This window comes from Myxine glutinosa, chromosome 13 (genome assembly GCF_964187855.1).
Source record: "Myxine glutinosa chromosome 13, kmMyxGlut1.1, whole genome shotgun sequence".
NCBI lineage: Eukaryota > Metazoa > Chordata > Myxini > Myxiniformes > Myxinidae > Myxine > Myxine glutinosa.
In genome coordinates this window covers 42,098,045-42,114,873 of record NC_136273.1, presented here as the reverse complement: position 1 = coordinate 42,114,873, position 16,829 = coordinate 42,098,045, and the positions used below count along the sequence as shown (strand labels likewise).

General features: G+C 44.7%; 1 protein-coding gene across 1 annotated transcript in view; it reads right to left on the bottom strand.

Annotated features, from left to right (window-relative positions):
- ADAMTSL2 (ADAMTS like 2) overlaps positions 1 to 15,371 on the bottom strand; it is a 123,185-nt gene extending 107,814 nt beyond the window's left edge. The window contains 5 exon segments of the mRNA XM_078767006.1: positions 6,366 to 6,511; positions 6,838 to 6,940; positions 7,930 to 8,030; positions 9,779 to 9,916; positions 15,251 to 15,371. Coding sequence (XP_078623132.1) covers positions 6,366 to 6,511; positions 6,838 to 6,940; positions 7,930 to 8,030; positions 9,779 to 9,916; positions 15,251 to 15,371 — 609 coding nt within the window.
- Between the last annotated feature and the right edge of the window lie 1,458 nt (positions 15,372 to 16,829).

Sequence of the window (16,829 nt, the reverse complement as noted above, 5' to 3'; positions counted from 1 at the left end):
GATGGCTGGGAAGAAGGTTTCTCCGGACATGAGGGTCACACCGGAATTGACTATATCATGTGACAGAGAGGTTTTCCTGGCAAATGAGAAGAACAAAGGAGCCTTAATCATGATGATATCTGCAGAGATGGCAAGCCACAATATCACTGTATGTACGCCAAGCAAAAGATGATGGTGACACGCTGATTGTTAGGTCTGCAATGGACTTGGTCGCAAGTGTTAAATCCCCAGTTGTTGTTGTCGCCCAGGACACTGATATTTTGATATTGCTCTGCTATCATAGGCCTATCCACTGTACTAATTTCTATTTACAAGCAGATTTTGGTGGTCTTTACGACATCTCTAGCATACACATCGGAGACAAAGAAGAGTTCCTCTTCAAGTATGGCTGGTCTGGAAACGACACTGTTTCATGCATTCATGGACATACCAAATGTGCTCTCTACAAATGCAGATTTCCTGCCAGTGTCATTACTGCATTCACAAGTCCCACTTCAACCGACTCCATAATTCGAACAGCTGGATTAAAAGCCATGCAGATCACATATGGCTGTGGGGATACTCCCCTAGAAAAGTCTCGCTACATGAAGTTCAAGAAGCAAGCAGCCAAGGGCAAAATCGATCCTGACCGCCTACCACCAACGGAAGATGCAACAGCTCAACATTCCCTTCGTGTCCATCTTCAAGTTGTGGTATGGAAGCATCTTGACACCTCTATTCTTGATCCCAAAGGAAGAGGATGGGAGTTAGATTCCAACAGAAAACTCAGACCAAAAATGCTATCTGTTGGTATCGCGCCAGACAACCTTCTGAAAGTAATTTGTTGCAACTGCAAGGAAGGGGAGAGGCAATGTCAAACAATGAGATGCAGCTGCATGAAAGCTCGCATGTCGTGTGTATCTGCATGTGGAGTGTGCTGTGGGCATGGCGACAATGGAACAGATAGCATAGATGCAGAAGAAGAAATTGGTAGCGATGAAGAGGAAACAGACTGAGTATTATTAATTTGTTGTTGCCGATAGATACTGTAAGTTCTAAGTTGTGAGTAGTATTCTGCAAATTGTTGATTATAAATTCACATATACTTTACATACACAAACTATTTGACACTAATGAACTTTACCCCCCCCCCCCCCCTGCTTATTTTGACCATTAACCTCGTATTTTGGTGGTGAAGAATCCATTTCATATTTAGTTTGTATCTTCGTATAATTCTGTTACTGTTACCAATATGATATTTGATATGATATTTTGGTGATAAGACGTCTATTTTTGACCTTTGACCTCATTTTCGGAGGTCAGTAATTGGTTCCATGGGTCAGTCATTATTCTATGTCATCTTCTTTCGTAATCCTGTGCATTTTGACACCAAGATCATCTATATACCATATTTTGTTGCTGAAATACAATTTTATATGATTTAGGCAGAGGTCAATGACTTTTGACCTCTAATAAAAAGGTTTCCCCAACCCCTTTCCCTCCTTACTTATTTTTGGTAGTTGTCCATACCCATACCTACCCAAATCAGTTGAAATTAGCTTCTTTTAAATTTTTTCACAGATGAACCTTAAGTTAGGGATACTAAAAGGTGAAAAAACGCCATCGCTTTTCGCCCTGAATTACGTGCAGACGTGTGACGGGATGGAACATCACGTGATCGCTCTGAGCGAATCAGCTCGCTCTGGCACCGACTGAGATTAGCGGGTACTTCGCTGAAATGCGCTGAGGTAAATATGAATAAAAAATATGGATCTCGTCAAATATGGTCTCGGCCATGTTCGTCCCAGCCTCAATGGACATGTCTATGCCAAATATCAAGCACGTGAGCCTCTCCGTTTCGGAGTCTATCGGTAACATTACACACACACACACACACAAACTGTGTTTTATATATATAGATTTAGGTTGAATGTTTTTTTTTCAAGAAAGAACCCCTCAGCACACATAGGGGAGGGGTAGGTGCAGACTGGAAGTTTGGGACGATTACACCTCACCACCACGTAATTCAAAACACCTCACCACCAAGTAATTCAAAACACCTCACCACCAAGTAATTTAAAACACCTCACAGCCATAAAACACCTCACCACCACAAAATTAAAAACACCTCACCACCACGAAATTGAAAACACCTCACAGCCATCAAATACGTAATAAAAACACCTCACAGCCATAAAACACGTAATAAAAACACCTCACAGCCATAAAACCGGCCTGGCTTCCTGCCTGTTTTCCAAAGTCGTTGTGGTAAGGGAGGGGAATTATTTAATGTTGCACTAAGGACCTATCTAAGTGTTTATATGAGTGCGTTGCCATAAGGGACACATGTTTGACGACAGAGGGGACGACAAACAAAGAAATCTTAACCATAATCCCTACACTATTTAGCACGCCCTGCTCCCTCGTAGCGGGGACATCAATACAGCTTATACCGACAAACCGGACTAAACATAGAAATTACAGGTACATTCCCTGTCACGACAGGTACGCTGGTGTTGGGCTAGCGGCTAGGGTGCCGGCTTAGGATCCTCGGATCCTGGGTTCGAATCCCGGTCGATTGCTAAATTAACGCCAGGGGGTTTGACTCAGCCTGTTCATCCTTCCGAGGTCGGCTAATTGAGTACCAGTTCACTGGTAATTCCCTGTTTGTCGTTAAAGGCAGCAAAAAGGGTTGGCGTCAGGAAGGGCATCCGGCTGTAAAACGTTGCTTCAAAAAGAGGACCAAAAAACACAACAACAACCACGGTTCCCGAAAAAGGCCAACCCCCGCTTTGCGGGGAAAAATGGCCTCTAAAGGTGGTTATATATTTATTTATATTCCCTGTCACGACAGTCGGATACCTACCTATAAAGATCTATCTGGCTCTAGATATTGCTCTACCCAAATTCATAACAATATATATATATATATATATATATATACAGACTTGGCATTTAATATGGATTTTTTTCTTCTTCTTGACTTGGTTTACTTTCTGAACTCGGTATATCAATCTAGTGAGTTTATTTTATGCTTCGGTGATTTCTTTGTTAAAAGAACCATGTCACTGATTGTCTGTCACAGCAAGAAGTCAATAACAGGATTATATCACAGGTGGCGTGACAAAATGTATGGACAGGTACATTTGACGATTTGGCTTCACAATCGGGTATATAAGGGTTGTTGCGTTCTGTATTAGTGGAAAACAACTGCTGCACGTCTACAAAAGTTATTGCCGCTTCCCCTGGAGATGGTCCGTCAACTCGACAATGCTGTTTGTCATATAGTGGTGGCTTTACGAAATTCCGGCATGAAACAGCGTGCTATTGCTTGGCAGTATGGCATCAGTCAAGGTCAGGTGTCAAATATCCTAAACGAAATGCTCAGAGGGGTGTCCCTACTCCAATACCGAGGCCAGGACGTCCCTGCAGGACCACAAGGAGGGATGATCGCCAGCTGCACTGGTTAGTCCGCAATGGCCGTACCAAGTCAGCTAATCGGCTTAGGGCTGAGTGGCAGCAACTGACAAATGTGCCTGTATCCAGAAGGCTAGTCAACCAACGACTGGTTCAGGCAGGCTATCGTGCAGGCGTCCCCTGAGAAAGCCACGTCTGACCAGACAACACCACCAGCGCCAATTGCAGTGGGCCAGAGAGCACCGTCAATGGCAGCCAGGACACTGGAATCACGTGATCTTCAGTGCCGAGTCTAGATTTCTGGTCTATCGTCAAGATGGCCACGTCCGATTGCGCAGACAAGTGCATGAAGCCTACAACGAAGATTGTATAGTGCCAAGAGTTCAGGCTGGAGGTGGTGGGGTGACCGTTTGGGCTGCTTTTCATGCAGGGGGCAAAACTGACCTGGTTGTTCTGAATGGAAACCTGAACCAGTTCAAGCACAGGGCCATTCTGGAAGAAACATTGCTTCCATTTGTTCGTGCAGCCTTTCGAGGAAACTTTGTCTTCCAAGATGACAATGCACGGCCTCATCGTGCTCGCATGATCCAACACTTTCTTGCTGACCGTGGTGTAGAGCATATGGAGTGGCCTGCCATGTCCCCGGATATGAATCCGATAGAGCACTTGTGGGCAGAATTAACGCGTCAAATCGACAACTTGGACCAGCAGCCTGCCTCTGTGCATGAATTGCAGCAGGCTATTGTAACTGCATGGCAAGCGATTCCTCTCCAAACCTTGGCAAATCTCGTGAACAGCATGCCTCAACGAGTACGTGCTCTCCTGAATGCTCGTGGGGGTTACACGAAGTACTGAACTGTAATTTTACTGTCCGTAATCCCAGTCGTAATTTAACTTTTGTTTTTGTTAAAAAAATTTTTGGCTAATGTGCAAAATAAAGAGATACTTCTGGAAAACGCACAGAAGTTTAACACAGTACTGTCCGTGAATTGAGTTCGATATCAGTTTACATCACTTTCAAGGATCAATTTATTTGCTTCGAAATGTCAAATGTGGTTTTTGTTTCTTAGGTCACATTAACAAAATCTAGAATAATTTCAACATAATTCCAATGAACTTTTGGTTCTAAGTCATCTTGAAAAGTAAGTTCACCCCCACAAAAAAAATATTCCATATTAAATGCCAAGTCTGTATATATGTGTGTATATATATATATATATATATATATATATATATATATATATATATATATACACACACTGCATATCTTCTGTCATAATACAATGGTACATTCTCAAAATTATGATATGGAGTATGATATGTTGTAATCAATAAAAAATTATTTCAAAGATGACAAAAATTATGGAGTTAATTTCCAATAACGTGGCCTGGTGTTGGCTCTGCGGTTAGGGTGCCGGCTTGAGATCCTAGGATCCTGGGTTTGAATCCTGGTCGATTGCTGAATTAACGCCGGGGGGGGGGGGGGGGGGGAGGTTGATTCAGCCTGTCATCCTTCCAAGGTCGGCAAATTGAGTACCAGCGCACTGGTAATTCCCTGTGTGTCGCAAGAGGTGACTAACAGGGTGTTTTTTTGTTTTTTAATACAGTCGAGGCTCGTGAAAGAGCTAAAATGCTCTTTGGGTTGGTGGCAGGAAGGGCATCCGGCCATAAAACATTGCTTGAAAAAGGGGACCATGGTGCCCAAAAAAGGCCAACCCCTGCTCTGCGGGGAAAAAGGCCTATAAAGGTGGTTCTATTTCCAATAACGTGCCACAACACACTGAAGGTGTGTGTGTGGGTGTGGCATGCCCACTAGTATTGACAATGTACCAAAAGCTTTGGGACATTCTCATGGGAAATGTTATTTATCTCACTTAAGCATCTTGCATACCCCTTTTATTACCTCAGCCACAGAAGGTGGACAGAGTTTATGTTTTCAGCCCCATCTGTTTGTCTGTCTGTCTGTGAGCAGGATGTCTCAAACAGTTGTACATGGATTCCGATAAAATTTGGTGGATAGGTTGGTGAGGATCCGGATACTTTGATTTTTAAATAGTGCCAAATTTTGAGATTTTTAATCGGGCCAAATAATTTTTAATATTAACAGGGCCAAATATTGAGAGATAGGGACGAAAATGATATATAGCATTCTCAAAAGATTATGAACGGATTATAACGTAGGTTTGTGGAGAGCTTGGGTGTTTGACAAGAACGAATTGCTTCGATTTGGTGAAGACCCGGATCTGAATACGAGAATTATTTTTATTTTTTCTGTGATTCTTCACCATTGAGGGAAGGGGCCAAAAACAATATACTGTATAGCATGATATTTCAAAAAGTTATGGACGGATTATGCCAAAACTTGGTGGATGAGTTGGGTTGGTGACAAGAACAAGCCAATTCGATTTTGGTTGAGGTCCAAACGCAGATCCGGCCTATCAGTGGGACACAAAACATATTCAGCCTGATCTGCCAAACAATAGGTATGCGCTCTACCGAGTACCATTCCAGTTATGAACATGTGATGGCAATGATCGATATGAGATGGAACACGCACAAAGCATTCGGTTAATGACACAGGGTGCACAGAAAATGTCAAGGCAGATATGTTGCTCGTTCTTCACATGAAGACCTATTAATAAATGCAAGGATCGACATCTCGGACATCATCTTGAGAACCTACAAAACCATGTTAGACTCTAAAGGAGTAACAGAAGAGGGGTATCATGATGTGCCTTACTGAGTTGCTTCATATTGGTCGCAAAAAAATGCATCCAGAAACATGGTGATGAAACTGTAACTCGTCGGCAGAATGTGGATGAGGCATCGGTCGACCTCCTGCTTCGTGTTTTCTTCCAAAAGCCTAAAGTACTTACAATTCACATGTATCTACTCGAGGAATGAGAATCAATCCTCAGGTCGATTTTTGTTTCTACCTGTGGAGCTCTGCAATGCAAGGTCCCTCTTACCTCGCACCTGCCAGCGATGCAGACACCCTGTGTGCTGCGGTCCTTGCATGAGGTCCCGTCACGTGCACGTGCAGTCAGCTGTCGCTCCCCATCACTTGTTGTGCACTGCAGATCGCACGGCTTGTTGGAGATGTTAATGTAGTCATCTGCAGACCGTCCGTAGAGAGGGTAGAGCAGGGGAAGACAATGGACAGGAAGATAGAGAATGTGGGGAAAACAAATGTATTGATGAAACGTACATAGTCAGCGCTGTTGAAATGTTTCTTCACAAACTTGTAAATAAAGAGATTGCTCAGTGATGCATACACCACCTGAAAGTGCAAGTACAAATAAAGTTGTCCGACTACCAGATGCTTTGCTTTGTAAATGACGTATCCAAGATGCTCTGCTATATAAATGAAACAAATGTAAAAGTGTCATTGCACGAGATAATTGCAATGAATCAAAACCATTCAGGATTAATTAGTCTTACCTGGGTAGAACGGTATCCAGGAAAAGTACTTCCCATCGTAAGCCTTCGAGTTGAACACAGAGCATTGCTCCACGCGGAAGCTCCGGCTGTTTGGAGGGCAGGTCTGCTTGTGAGGAACACATGCATATGTATCCAACGTCATTCATTTTTGTCTCATTATATCCTATGAGATGTAATATAAGGTAACATATGCACACGCCAACCTGGGTGATGGCAGCGCATTATCATTCGCAGTATGCCTCAAATACCAGTCAACCTTTCTCACATTGTGCACATTGAAAGGGCATAAAGACAATGTGGAAAGTCATTTTGACTTGACTGCAGGTTCGAATACTGTAGTACAAATTGTTAAAAACTATCTTCTTGTGTTCAAAGAGCTGGAGCCAAAAGGATCCGAAGAGTGATATTTTGCAGACCTTATCGATTTCCCGCCAGCACAAGTATTTTCCTGGTGCCAAGTGTCCACACGGTGACCAGGCTGCAGCTGCTTGCGTAAAAGCTTCTACTCGCAGAGGATTTACCCGCTGAACTTGACTCAGGAATTAGACCCTTGTGGAAAGGGCCAACCAAAGGACGTCATCGCAAACAAATCAGTAACCCGAGTGGCAAGACGTCCGACTCGTTCAAGCCATGCGATTGTACTGGTCCACCATGTTACAGTGGGTACTGGAGCTAAAACCACGAGTGGTAAGATGTTAGCCATGCACAGACCACCAAGACCGATGGCCATTGGAAAATGTGAGATGAAAAACGAAACAGATGTACCAAACACAAGCCAAATGGAAAGCAGATGACAAACCGTCTGTTAGTAAAACTGCCCTATACATGTGACATTGAGCCAGAAATCCTCCCACCCAACAAACTGATGGGACCCTGTGCCAAAAAGTAGTGTCGTGTCGATTAAAGTAGGATGCTACACTCAAACGCTTAGATCATTTGCACCATTTTGAAGCAAATCCCAATCTGGTTGAACTTGTCTGGTTAACACCAAATTCGTTTCAACCTGCGTGCTGAGTCACAATCGTTTGGAAGTACCAGATAGGTGGGATGTTGAGGTGACAACAGAAAGAGATGAGAAGCCAATGGAAGTACCTGTATGTTACAAAGCTGATGCCGACTCGATGAGCCAGTGCAGTGATTTTCTCCTCCTTGAGCGAGCAGGTGCCTGTGGAAAGATGCATCGGCATTGCATCCTGCATCAAAAAAAGGCTGTCAAATGCCACTTCAAGCAAATAGATAATGTTTGTATATTAGCATTACACTTGTTGCTTATTATATGACTATCCTTTAATAATAGAGTTTGCAATATAGCCAAGAGGTATGCACACTCACCTCTGAACTGTCTAGCCTGTGTTTGAATCTTGACACAACTATGAACTGTCATCCTGGTGTTTCACAGGTAACGCAAAGCATCAATGTGTGCGCCGTCCATCGCATGGACATAAAACTGGGAATCCCATCTCCTAACATTAGCTGGTGGATGCTAAAGACACCACTGTGCCGTTCGTGAAAAAGAGGTAAGTTGTTACCGGCTCCCTGGGCAAATACCAAAGTTTTGCACCCTCAGTCGAGTATCCTGCATGACAGAGTGATTACTTGTCCTGCATTCTAACTACAGCCAAATAAACTGCTTCGGCAGATCTGAAACTCTGTGTAGGGCAGGTACATCATCATCATTCATAATAATAATAATAATAATAATAATAATAATAATAATAACGACAATGTCACTGAGTAGAGCACATACTGTACCGTGTAGGGCAGGTACATCATCATCATTCATAATAATAACAATAATAATAATAATAATAATAATAACGACAATGTCACTGAGTAGAGCACATACTGTATCGTGTAGGGCAGGTACATCATCATCATTCATAATAATAACAATAATAATAATAATAACGACAATGTCACTGAGTAGAGCACATACTGTACCGTGTAGGGCAGGTACATCATCATCATTCATAATAATAACAATAATAATAATAATAATAATAATAACGACAATGTCACTGGGTAGAGCACATACTGTACCTCCGACAGGCTGAAAATTTTACGTTTTGGATCCCACTGATAGTCCGGATATGCATCCATTACCTAACCAAAATATAATCAGCTTGTTCTTGTCACATACACAACTCATCCACCAAATTTCGTCTAGATCCGTCCACAACTTTTTGAGATATTGTGCTCACAGAAACAAACAGACAAACAAACAAACATGGGTGAAAACAAAACCTCAGTCCAAATTCGGTGGTGGAGCAATAATCTTACTATAATTCACCAAACATCTGTCTGTCTGTCTGTTCCCAGGTACCGCAAAAACGGCTGAACCGATCGCAACGAAATTTTGGGTGGGTAATCCTGGGACCCCCTGGAGTAAAATAGGCTATATTGTTTTTCCAATTTTCCCCCCAATTTCCCAATTTTTTCAATTTTTCCAATTTTCCAGTTTTTCCAAACATGATGGAATAATATTTACCGATATGAAGTGATGCGGCTTTTATTGAAATTCTACAAATACTGTTTAGATTTTGATGATTTGCATGTGATGTGATTCAACGGATGTTTATATAAATCGTTTAAAATAAAAAAAGCCTTAAATTTCTGATATTTTGCCTTTTCATTTGGGCCTCCCAACTGAAGCCCTGCCCGTAGGGCAGGTACCATTGCTGGTATGCAGAATACAGAGACCCTGTATATGGAGAATAATAATTTATTTTAAATGATATACTCAAAGTCTATGATATAGAATGCTGGTTATTTATTCTTCCTTTTACAATGAGTTAGCAAGGGCAATCCGGCACTGCCCAGGAGAGGGAGTGGGGAGGGGGCATTCCCGGCAGTGCCCGGCTGGGTGAGCTTTTCCCGGTGGTGATTTCGGGACGTGTTGGAAATTGATGAGCTATGGAGTTATTGGCCTCATGGTGGTTACCTTCTGCTTGTGGGCCGGTCTGCAGCACTAACTGACTGCACATCTTAATATACACTTGATAGTGGCACTTGGTGGCCTCAAAACAGACGACAAGGCCACCATGTGGTAGCTCAAAGCCTTGCCGACATTCTGAAGAAACTAAAGCAAAAAATTGGGGCTCTAGGTGCTATGGTTCGGCCGTGAAAGAATAACGTACAAACGTACAAACACTTGAACATATGTATATCCATGAATGAATGAAAGAATGATGAGTTCATCGTTTGCAGTCTGCATTTACATGTCTATGTCGTCATTGTTGTCGCAAACCTCTGTGTTTCACAAGCATCACGTGTGTTAGGAGAATTGAAACTATTTATACCAAATTAATTTTATTGAACATGTTTAATAATTTTTCATATCAATGTCTTTGATAGCGTCTTTGGGCTTCCTGAAAAGCGCTATATAAAATAAATGCATTATTATTATTATAATGTGGATAGATTATTGCAACAATGACTTGTGAGTGTATATTGTTCATCTTTAGTTATGAAAAGTAAATCGACATGCTTTTATACCTTCAGTCCTGTCAACTATTAATTCCATCTCCAGTTCTATCAATGCAGAAACTTTATTTGTATTATTGTGTGCATAAACAATATATGAAATGCTATATTTATTTTTCACACTTTGGAATATATCTTGAAATCTGACCAGATATCATATTAAAATGAAAATGTATGAATTGGGTTATTGGTCACTTCCCTGACCAAAGTCCTTCTTGCCCGGTTGCTCAGTTTCGTCGGGCGGCCAGCTCCAGGAAGTGTCTGGGTAGTTACATATTCTTTACATTTCCTAATGATGAAGCTCACTGTACTCTTGGGAACTCTAAACACTCTAGAAATTGGTTTATACCCTTCCCCAGATCTATGTCTCCTCACAATTCTATCTCGGAGTTCTACAGACAGTTCCATGCACTTCATGGTAGAGTTTCTGCTCTGACATGCACTGTTAGCTGTGGGACCTCATGTAGAAAGGTGTGTTTCTTTCGAAATCGTGTCCAATCAATTATTGAATTGGCAACAGGTGGACTCCAAACAAGTTGTAGAGACCTCGCAAGGATGATCAAAGAAAATTGGATGCACCTGAGCTCAATTGGGAGTGTCATAGCAAAGGTGTTGCATACTTATGGGCTGAGTTATTAGACATTTCAGCTTTTCATTTTTAATTATCTTGTAAAAAATTATATATATATATATATATATATATATATATATATATATATATGTATTGTCGTGCAAATACCCTCCGGTTAATATCAGGGCTCGCGAATGACCAAACGGATTTAATTGAGGCGACGACCAACTCAGATTCGACTATAAAAGCACGGGGGAAAAGTGAAGAAGAAGAGGCGGAAGCAATTATCTGGAGAGGCTAACAAACTCAAACAGGAATCCGGGTGAAAAAGGAAATGGAAAATAATACAAGGATTTATTTACAAGGAATCACGGGACAGGGAAATACGCGCCGGTAATAAAATGTCCTAAATCGGGATCCCGCACAGCGACTTCCAAATACGAGACAGGGGAATGAATTGCAAAAATAACTGTCCGTCGTGTACGTGTGAAATGTGGTGCGTTTTAACTGTCTGCAGTCTTGTCCACCGTCCAACGCGGCTCCAAGCATCGGCGCGAGGAAACCCTCCGTCCGCTTCACCCATGCACTCCGCCAGGCCCGAGCCAACGCCCCACTCCAGGCTCCTCGTCGACCGCCCACGAGGTCCGTTCGCTCACAGCACCAAAAGCACCGAACACCGCTCCAAGCACCACGAAGATGGCGAATCCACGACCACCAGGGCCTCTCCAGATGAAGAGCCAAGAGCCAAGGACGAACAACGACAAGCGAAGGGCCAGCACAACTCAATACCAAGAGCGAAGCCTCGGTACGCCGCAATCCAAGCGCGAACCGTCAGCATGACTCAATCCCCTAGAGCGAAGCTTCCAGAATCCTGCCAGCGAAGCCTTTTGAAACCTGGCATGTGACGTCAGTTCTGGCGCATTATGAACCAGAGCCTCGTAGCTTCCCGCCGTCTCCCGAACCTTCTTGCGCCTTCCGCGCTGATTGGTTCACGGCTCGCGCCTTCTGCGCCAACCAATCACACGTTCCCTGTGGCGTAGTTACAGCTCATCTCATGCGATGTTGCTAGGCCAGCTGGTGGTGCGGCTGGCGGCGGCCATCCGGCTGTGCCCCGCTCTGGCTTCCTGGCGGTCTTCTTCTAAGTTCATTGTAAGGGAAGGGGAATGATTTAATATTGCACTAAGGACCTATCTAAGTGTTTATATGAGTATGCGTTGCCATAAGGGACAAAGGAATGATTACCAGGTCTGACACACAGGGGTCTCTTCTTAATCCATACAACTATTTAACACACGAACATCCTTGTATGTTCACAGGTATACTCTTACCCCGACAAACCGCCTAAAAACACAGAACTTATTACAGGTAGATTCCCTATCACAACAGTTGAAGCACGTTACCTATTCAGATCTATCTGGCTCTAGATATTGCTCTACCCAAATTCATAACACAGTCTGGCCCCCCTGCACCCCTTGGAACCATAGCTCCTGCAAGGTTCACTGCAGGCACTACCATTCCAGTCTTAACACTTACTGTCTCACACTTAATTAACCTATGAAATAAATCAGGAGGGCTGTGGGAAGTGAGCCGGAGCTACTTACCTATTCTCCTTAACAAGGTAATCCCCTTACCATCATGCAAATATGCACAATTATTTCGTTGGTAGCTCCTGTGGTAGGAGGAAACAAACAACACACAAAACTAACTTAACCACAAACTTATCCTTATTCAAAAATTCAAAACTTCCAATAAACATTTGTGCAACCCCAGTCTACAGACCGCGTCCCCCGGTGGATGCCACAAGACGCAACCTTACCTGTGGGGCCATCCTAATGCACCCCTAAATTTCCACAGGCCCTGTCCAGGTGTTACAGGTGAGTGACATGGCTCAGTGGATTTCGCCCTCATTCATTCGATACAAACCCCTTATCCACTCATTCTAATTCCAAAAATCCTTGCACACAAAATCTTTACGAAGCACGTACTGATTACACCCCCCTGCAGGACCATGGCATTGATGTTGTATACATGTGTGTGCGTTTCTTTCTATTAGGCAGCGGGGAGGTACCGCACAAGTAAGATGGTGGGGGCACTTCAGGCTGTGGTGCCTGCAGTCCCAAACACAAGTCAACCGACTCACAAGTTCATTGCCCCCCCCCCACCCCTTTACCTCTTGGCTCTGTGACAGCCAAATGGCCCTTTCCGCCATTACCCCGCCGGTGAGGGTCTCCACACACCAGGCTCCGTTGCCTCCTGCTTCAGCGCAGCTACACGGGTCGCCGGGAGTCTCCCTTACCCCACGGCGCCCAACCAGACCCTCCACCGACGAGCTCCAATTTCCAGATACCACTGGCTGCCAGGGGTAACTGCCGCAGATGGGGGGCCGCAGGCATCGCTCCTCAGAGCTTGATCTGTACCTGTGGACACACACACCTTCCCCTCTACCTTGATGTGCAGGTAATTTCCGGTTGGTCAGGTCCAAAGTGCCATCCACCCTCAAAAATCCCAAAATTTCTTATTGGGACGACCAAATTTTCACCAAAATTCACTTTTGTCCCCACAATACTGGCAGGTGTGTGGATCCGCATCCAGCAGTGATTATCACGACACAACTACCTGTGGCTACGACAGCTCCGCACCTCTACCATGCAAGGGTCATAAGACAAGATGGGCAGTCAAAACGCCAACATGGCACATGAGTGTCCACAAGGGTGCGACCCACCATCCATCCTTCGGCCCCCCTGTGAGGAACACAGCTGCACTAGCCCCAGCTGGCCAATGTGGTGAGCACCTGCTGCCAACACCGCCATTCCCAAGGCCTCGGACCCGGGGGGCACGGTCGCAGTGGGTGGCATCCAAACAGCCACGACCCCTGCACCTCCACATCTTCCACCAGTCCGAACACATGCAGCCCCCAGTGCCCACCCACACTTGACCACACCAAGGACCAGTCGACAGCCATGCTCCACCAGGAGACCCCCCCAGAAGACATGGTCCACAAACCTCGGACACCCATAGCACCACGTTGACCCCCAGACTACCCAACCACATCCCCATGACTCCGCGTCCCAAATATCAACACAGTCGCCCCCGCAACCAGTTGAAGGCTGTGTCCTGCTACCCTATCAATTTTTATCACAGCCTCCAACACTTTGGTCTACACACACCTGGATCAATAATGGTGCCACTGATGTCAGTGACCACCATGACATTTCAAAATTCACCCTTAGATTAGCATCTAACCCTCAGATTAGCCGTGCCAAACATTTTTTCACATTTTCCTAACCTCACCAAAGAAAGATGCTTTGCCATACACATGCCAGCCGAGCATGGCCCATATACTCGGCACGTTACACATTCCCGATCACATTCCCATGGCTCTCTTCCCAAACTGAGAGTCCACAAATCATAATGAGACATCTGTGGAAGATCATTCACACACCATCATGTTCCACAGATGCTCCAATGGTTGTCCAGCAGGCTATAATCCATCCCTGTCCATTCGGTTCGACCCGCGTCCATAGCCCAGCACAGCATGGCAGGTCACCACATGCTGGCTGTCCCAGAGTCTCAGGAGGAGGGTGTCAGGCCGCATGCCCAGGTGGTCACCACATCAGGCCCAAGTTGGCCATCCGCAATGCCACCACCAAAGCACGACCCACAACACCTTCCCCTAGTGGTCCTCAATATCTGCCATCCCAGGCTTGAGAAACCACCTCGGACCCCCCTGGAGGTCTTAACCCCCCCAAGGGTCCCGTGACCCTACCGGCCCGAGCCACACGCTCGGCCGGCGCCCCGACGGACAAAGGACGCCATACTCCACCAGACCCCCCGTGGGGCCCAGGTTGTACCACAACACCCATGGCTGGACCCCACGTCCAAATCTCGCCAGCCCAGCCTCCCAGCTGGCTGGCATTCCCAAATTTTGAAAGGGGAAAATTTTGCCCGAGGCCATCACCATTGACCTCCCCTGGTCCAAATCCCGTAGTCCGCGGACCAACTCCAACCAAGGCTGCTCCAGATCAAATTCCCATTTCCATTTAACTTTAAATTTACTTTTAACAATTTGTATCTCCCATCCCAAACCGCAGCTGCTGGTAACAACCCCCACCACAGGTTGTTCTGCCCCTCCCTGCAGCTGGTCCAAATTCCCTACGGGGACCAAATCTCCAGAGGCTCGATCTCCCGATCCTCCAATGTCCAAATCCAGCCCGGAGCCAAAACACTCCCCCAAATGGTTCTGTAATTTCGGAGCCTCCATTGCCCAATCAGAGTGCACGGTGAGGGTCCCCTCGGTCACCTCAACCTCCTCCTCGGACCGACTCACCTCCTCCCCGAAGCTCCTTTGGGCCTGAGCACCGTCCTCCCCGATGGTACTGTCACAGGTCTCCAGCCGCTGGATCAAATCATTTCCATCATCATTCCCCATCAATTCCGGCTCCGACAGGTCTTGATCAATAAATACATGGTCCGGCTCCATCACACGGACCCCCAATATATCTACCCCCTGTTGCTCTGAACCACCGCCCTGGCACAGCAAGGATTCAAATCCATCCCCTGTTGATGTGTTGGGGCATCCACCCTGCCCTGATACACCTCCAGGCCACGATGTGGGAAACATCGTCCATTTACCTGTTGACACTCCACATCTACCTGTACGCATTCCCCATTTCCTTCCAAATTTAATATAATTGCCATTCCCGGCTCCTGAGCCTCGTGCACATCTGCATGGGCCATACTCTCCTCCATTCCCAATTTGAATTCCCCCCGTTCAGATCGAATTTCTGCCACCCTTGGCTTCTCCTGGGCCCCATCGGCACCATTCGTTCGTCCTTCCCTCAATTTACTCGTACATTCATCAATTTTAATTCCCATTCCTTCAATGTGTCCCTCCAATCGATCACTCTGAGAATCCATTTTATGATTAATCTCTCCCTTCAATTCATTAATTTTATTAGTCATGTTGTTATTCATTTTCTCACCACTGAATGAAAATGAATGAATGATCGTTTTAAGGCCATTTTTCCTCGCTAGAGCGGGGGTTAGCCTTGCGGGCCCCATGACAATCATGGTTCCCTGTTTGAGGCAATGTTTTTATGTCACCACTACCGTTTATTAATTCCCTCATAAATTTCATTAAGGCCTGGGCAACTATGGGGGCTGTCCCTACGGCGGGGAGAGCTCCATCACTATGCTCCACCCCATCTACTTCCGACTCACCCCCAATGCTCCCCGCATCTTCCATCCTTTCTTCCATATCGCTCACCTCTTCCATCCGTAAAGAAGAGGTCGCTTTCCCGCGCGGATTTTACAACAGGAACCGATTAAATTTAATGCGAAATTTGCATTTATGTTTATTTAAATTATACAATGGACTACAAAATGTAAATGTTTCATGATATTTGTTATATTATATCACCTTATCTATCAATATTTTTGAAATGAAAATCAAATAGCTGTATGTTGAAATACGTTGAGAAAGTCAAAACTTTACATGGGGTGTCCTTACTTTTTCACGTGACTGTATATACACATATATATATAATAGCTTGGCTCGGCTCGCTGCGGTCGCCTCACCAAGCGTCTTTACTGAGGAACGGGCTTATTTTAGCTGAAGATAATGACTGTACCTGAGTTGCTGTGTTGTCATGATTTACACCAATCATAATACAAACAATTATTTTGTACAAATGTATTTGTTGTGTTTGTGATATTACATTTTTATAGGCAACTTATGTTGAAGATTTCTGTTGAATGTTTTTTTTTTTCAAGAAAGAACACCAGCACATACATAGGGGAGGGGTATGTGCAGACTGGAAGTTTGGGATGATTACACCTCACCACCACGTAATTCAAAACACCTCACCACCATGTAATTCAAAACACCTCACCAACAAGTAATTTAAAACACCTCACAGCCATAAAACACGTAATAAAA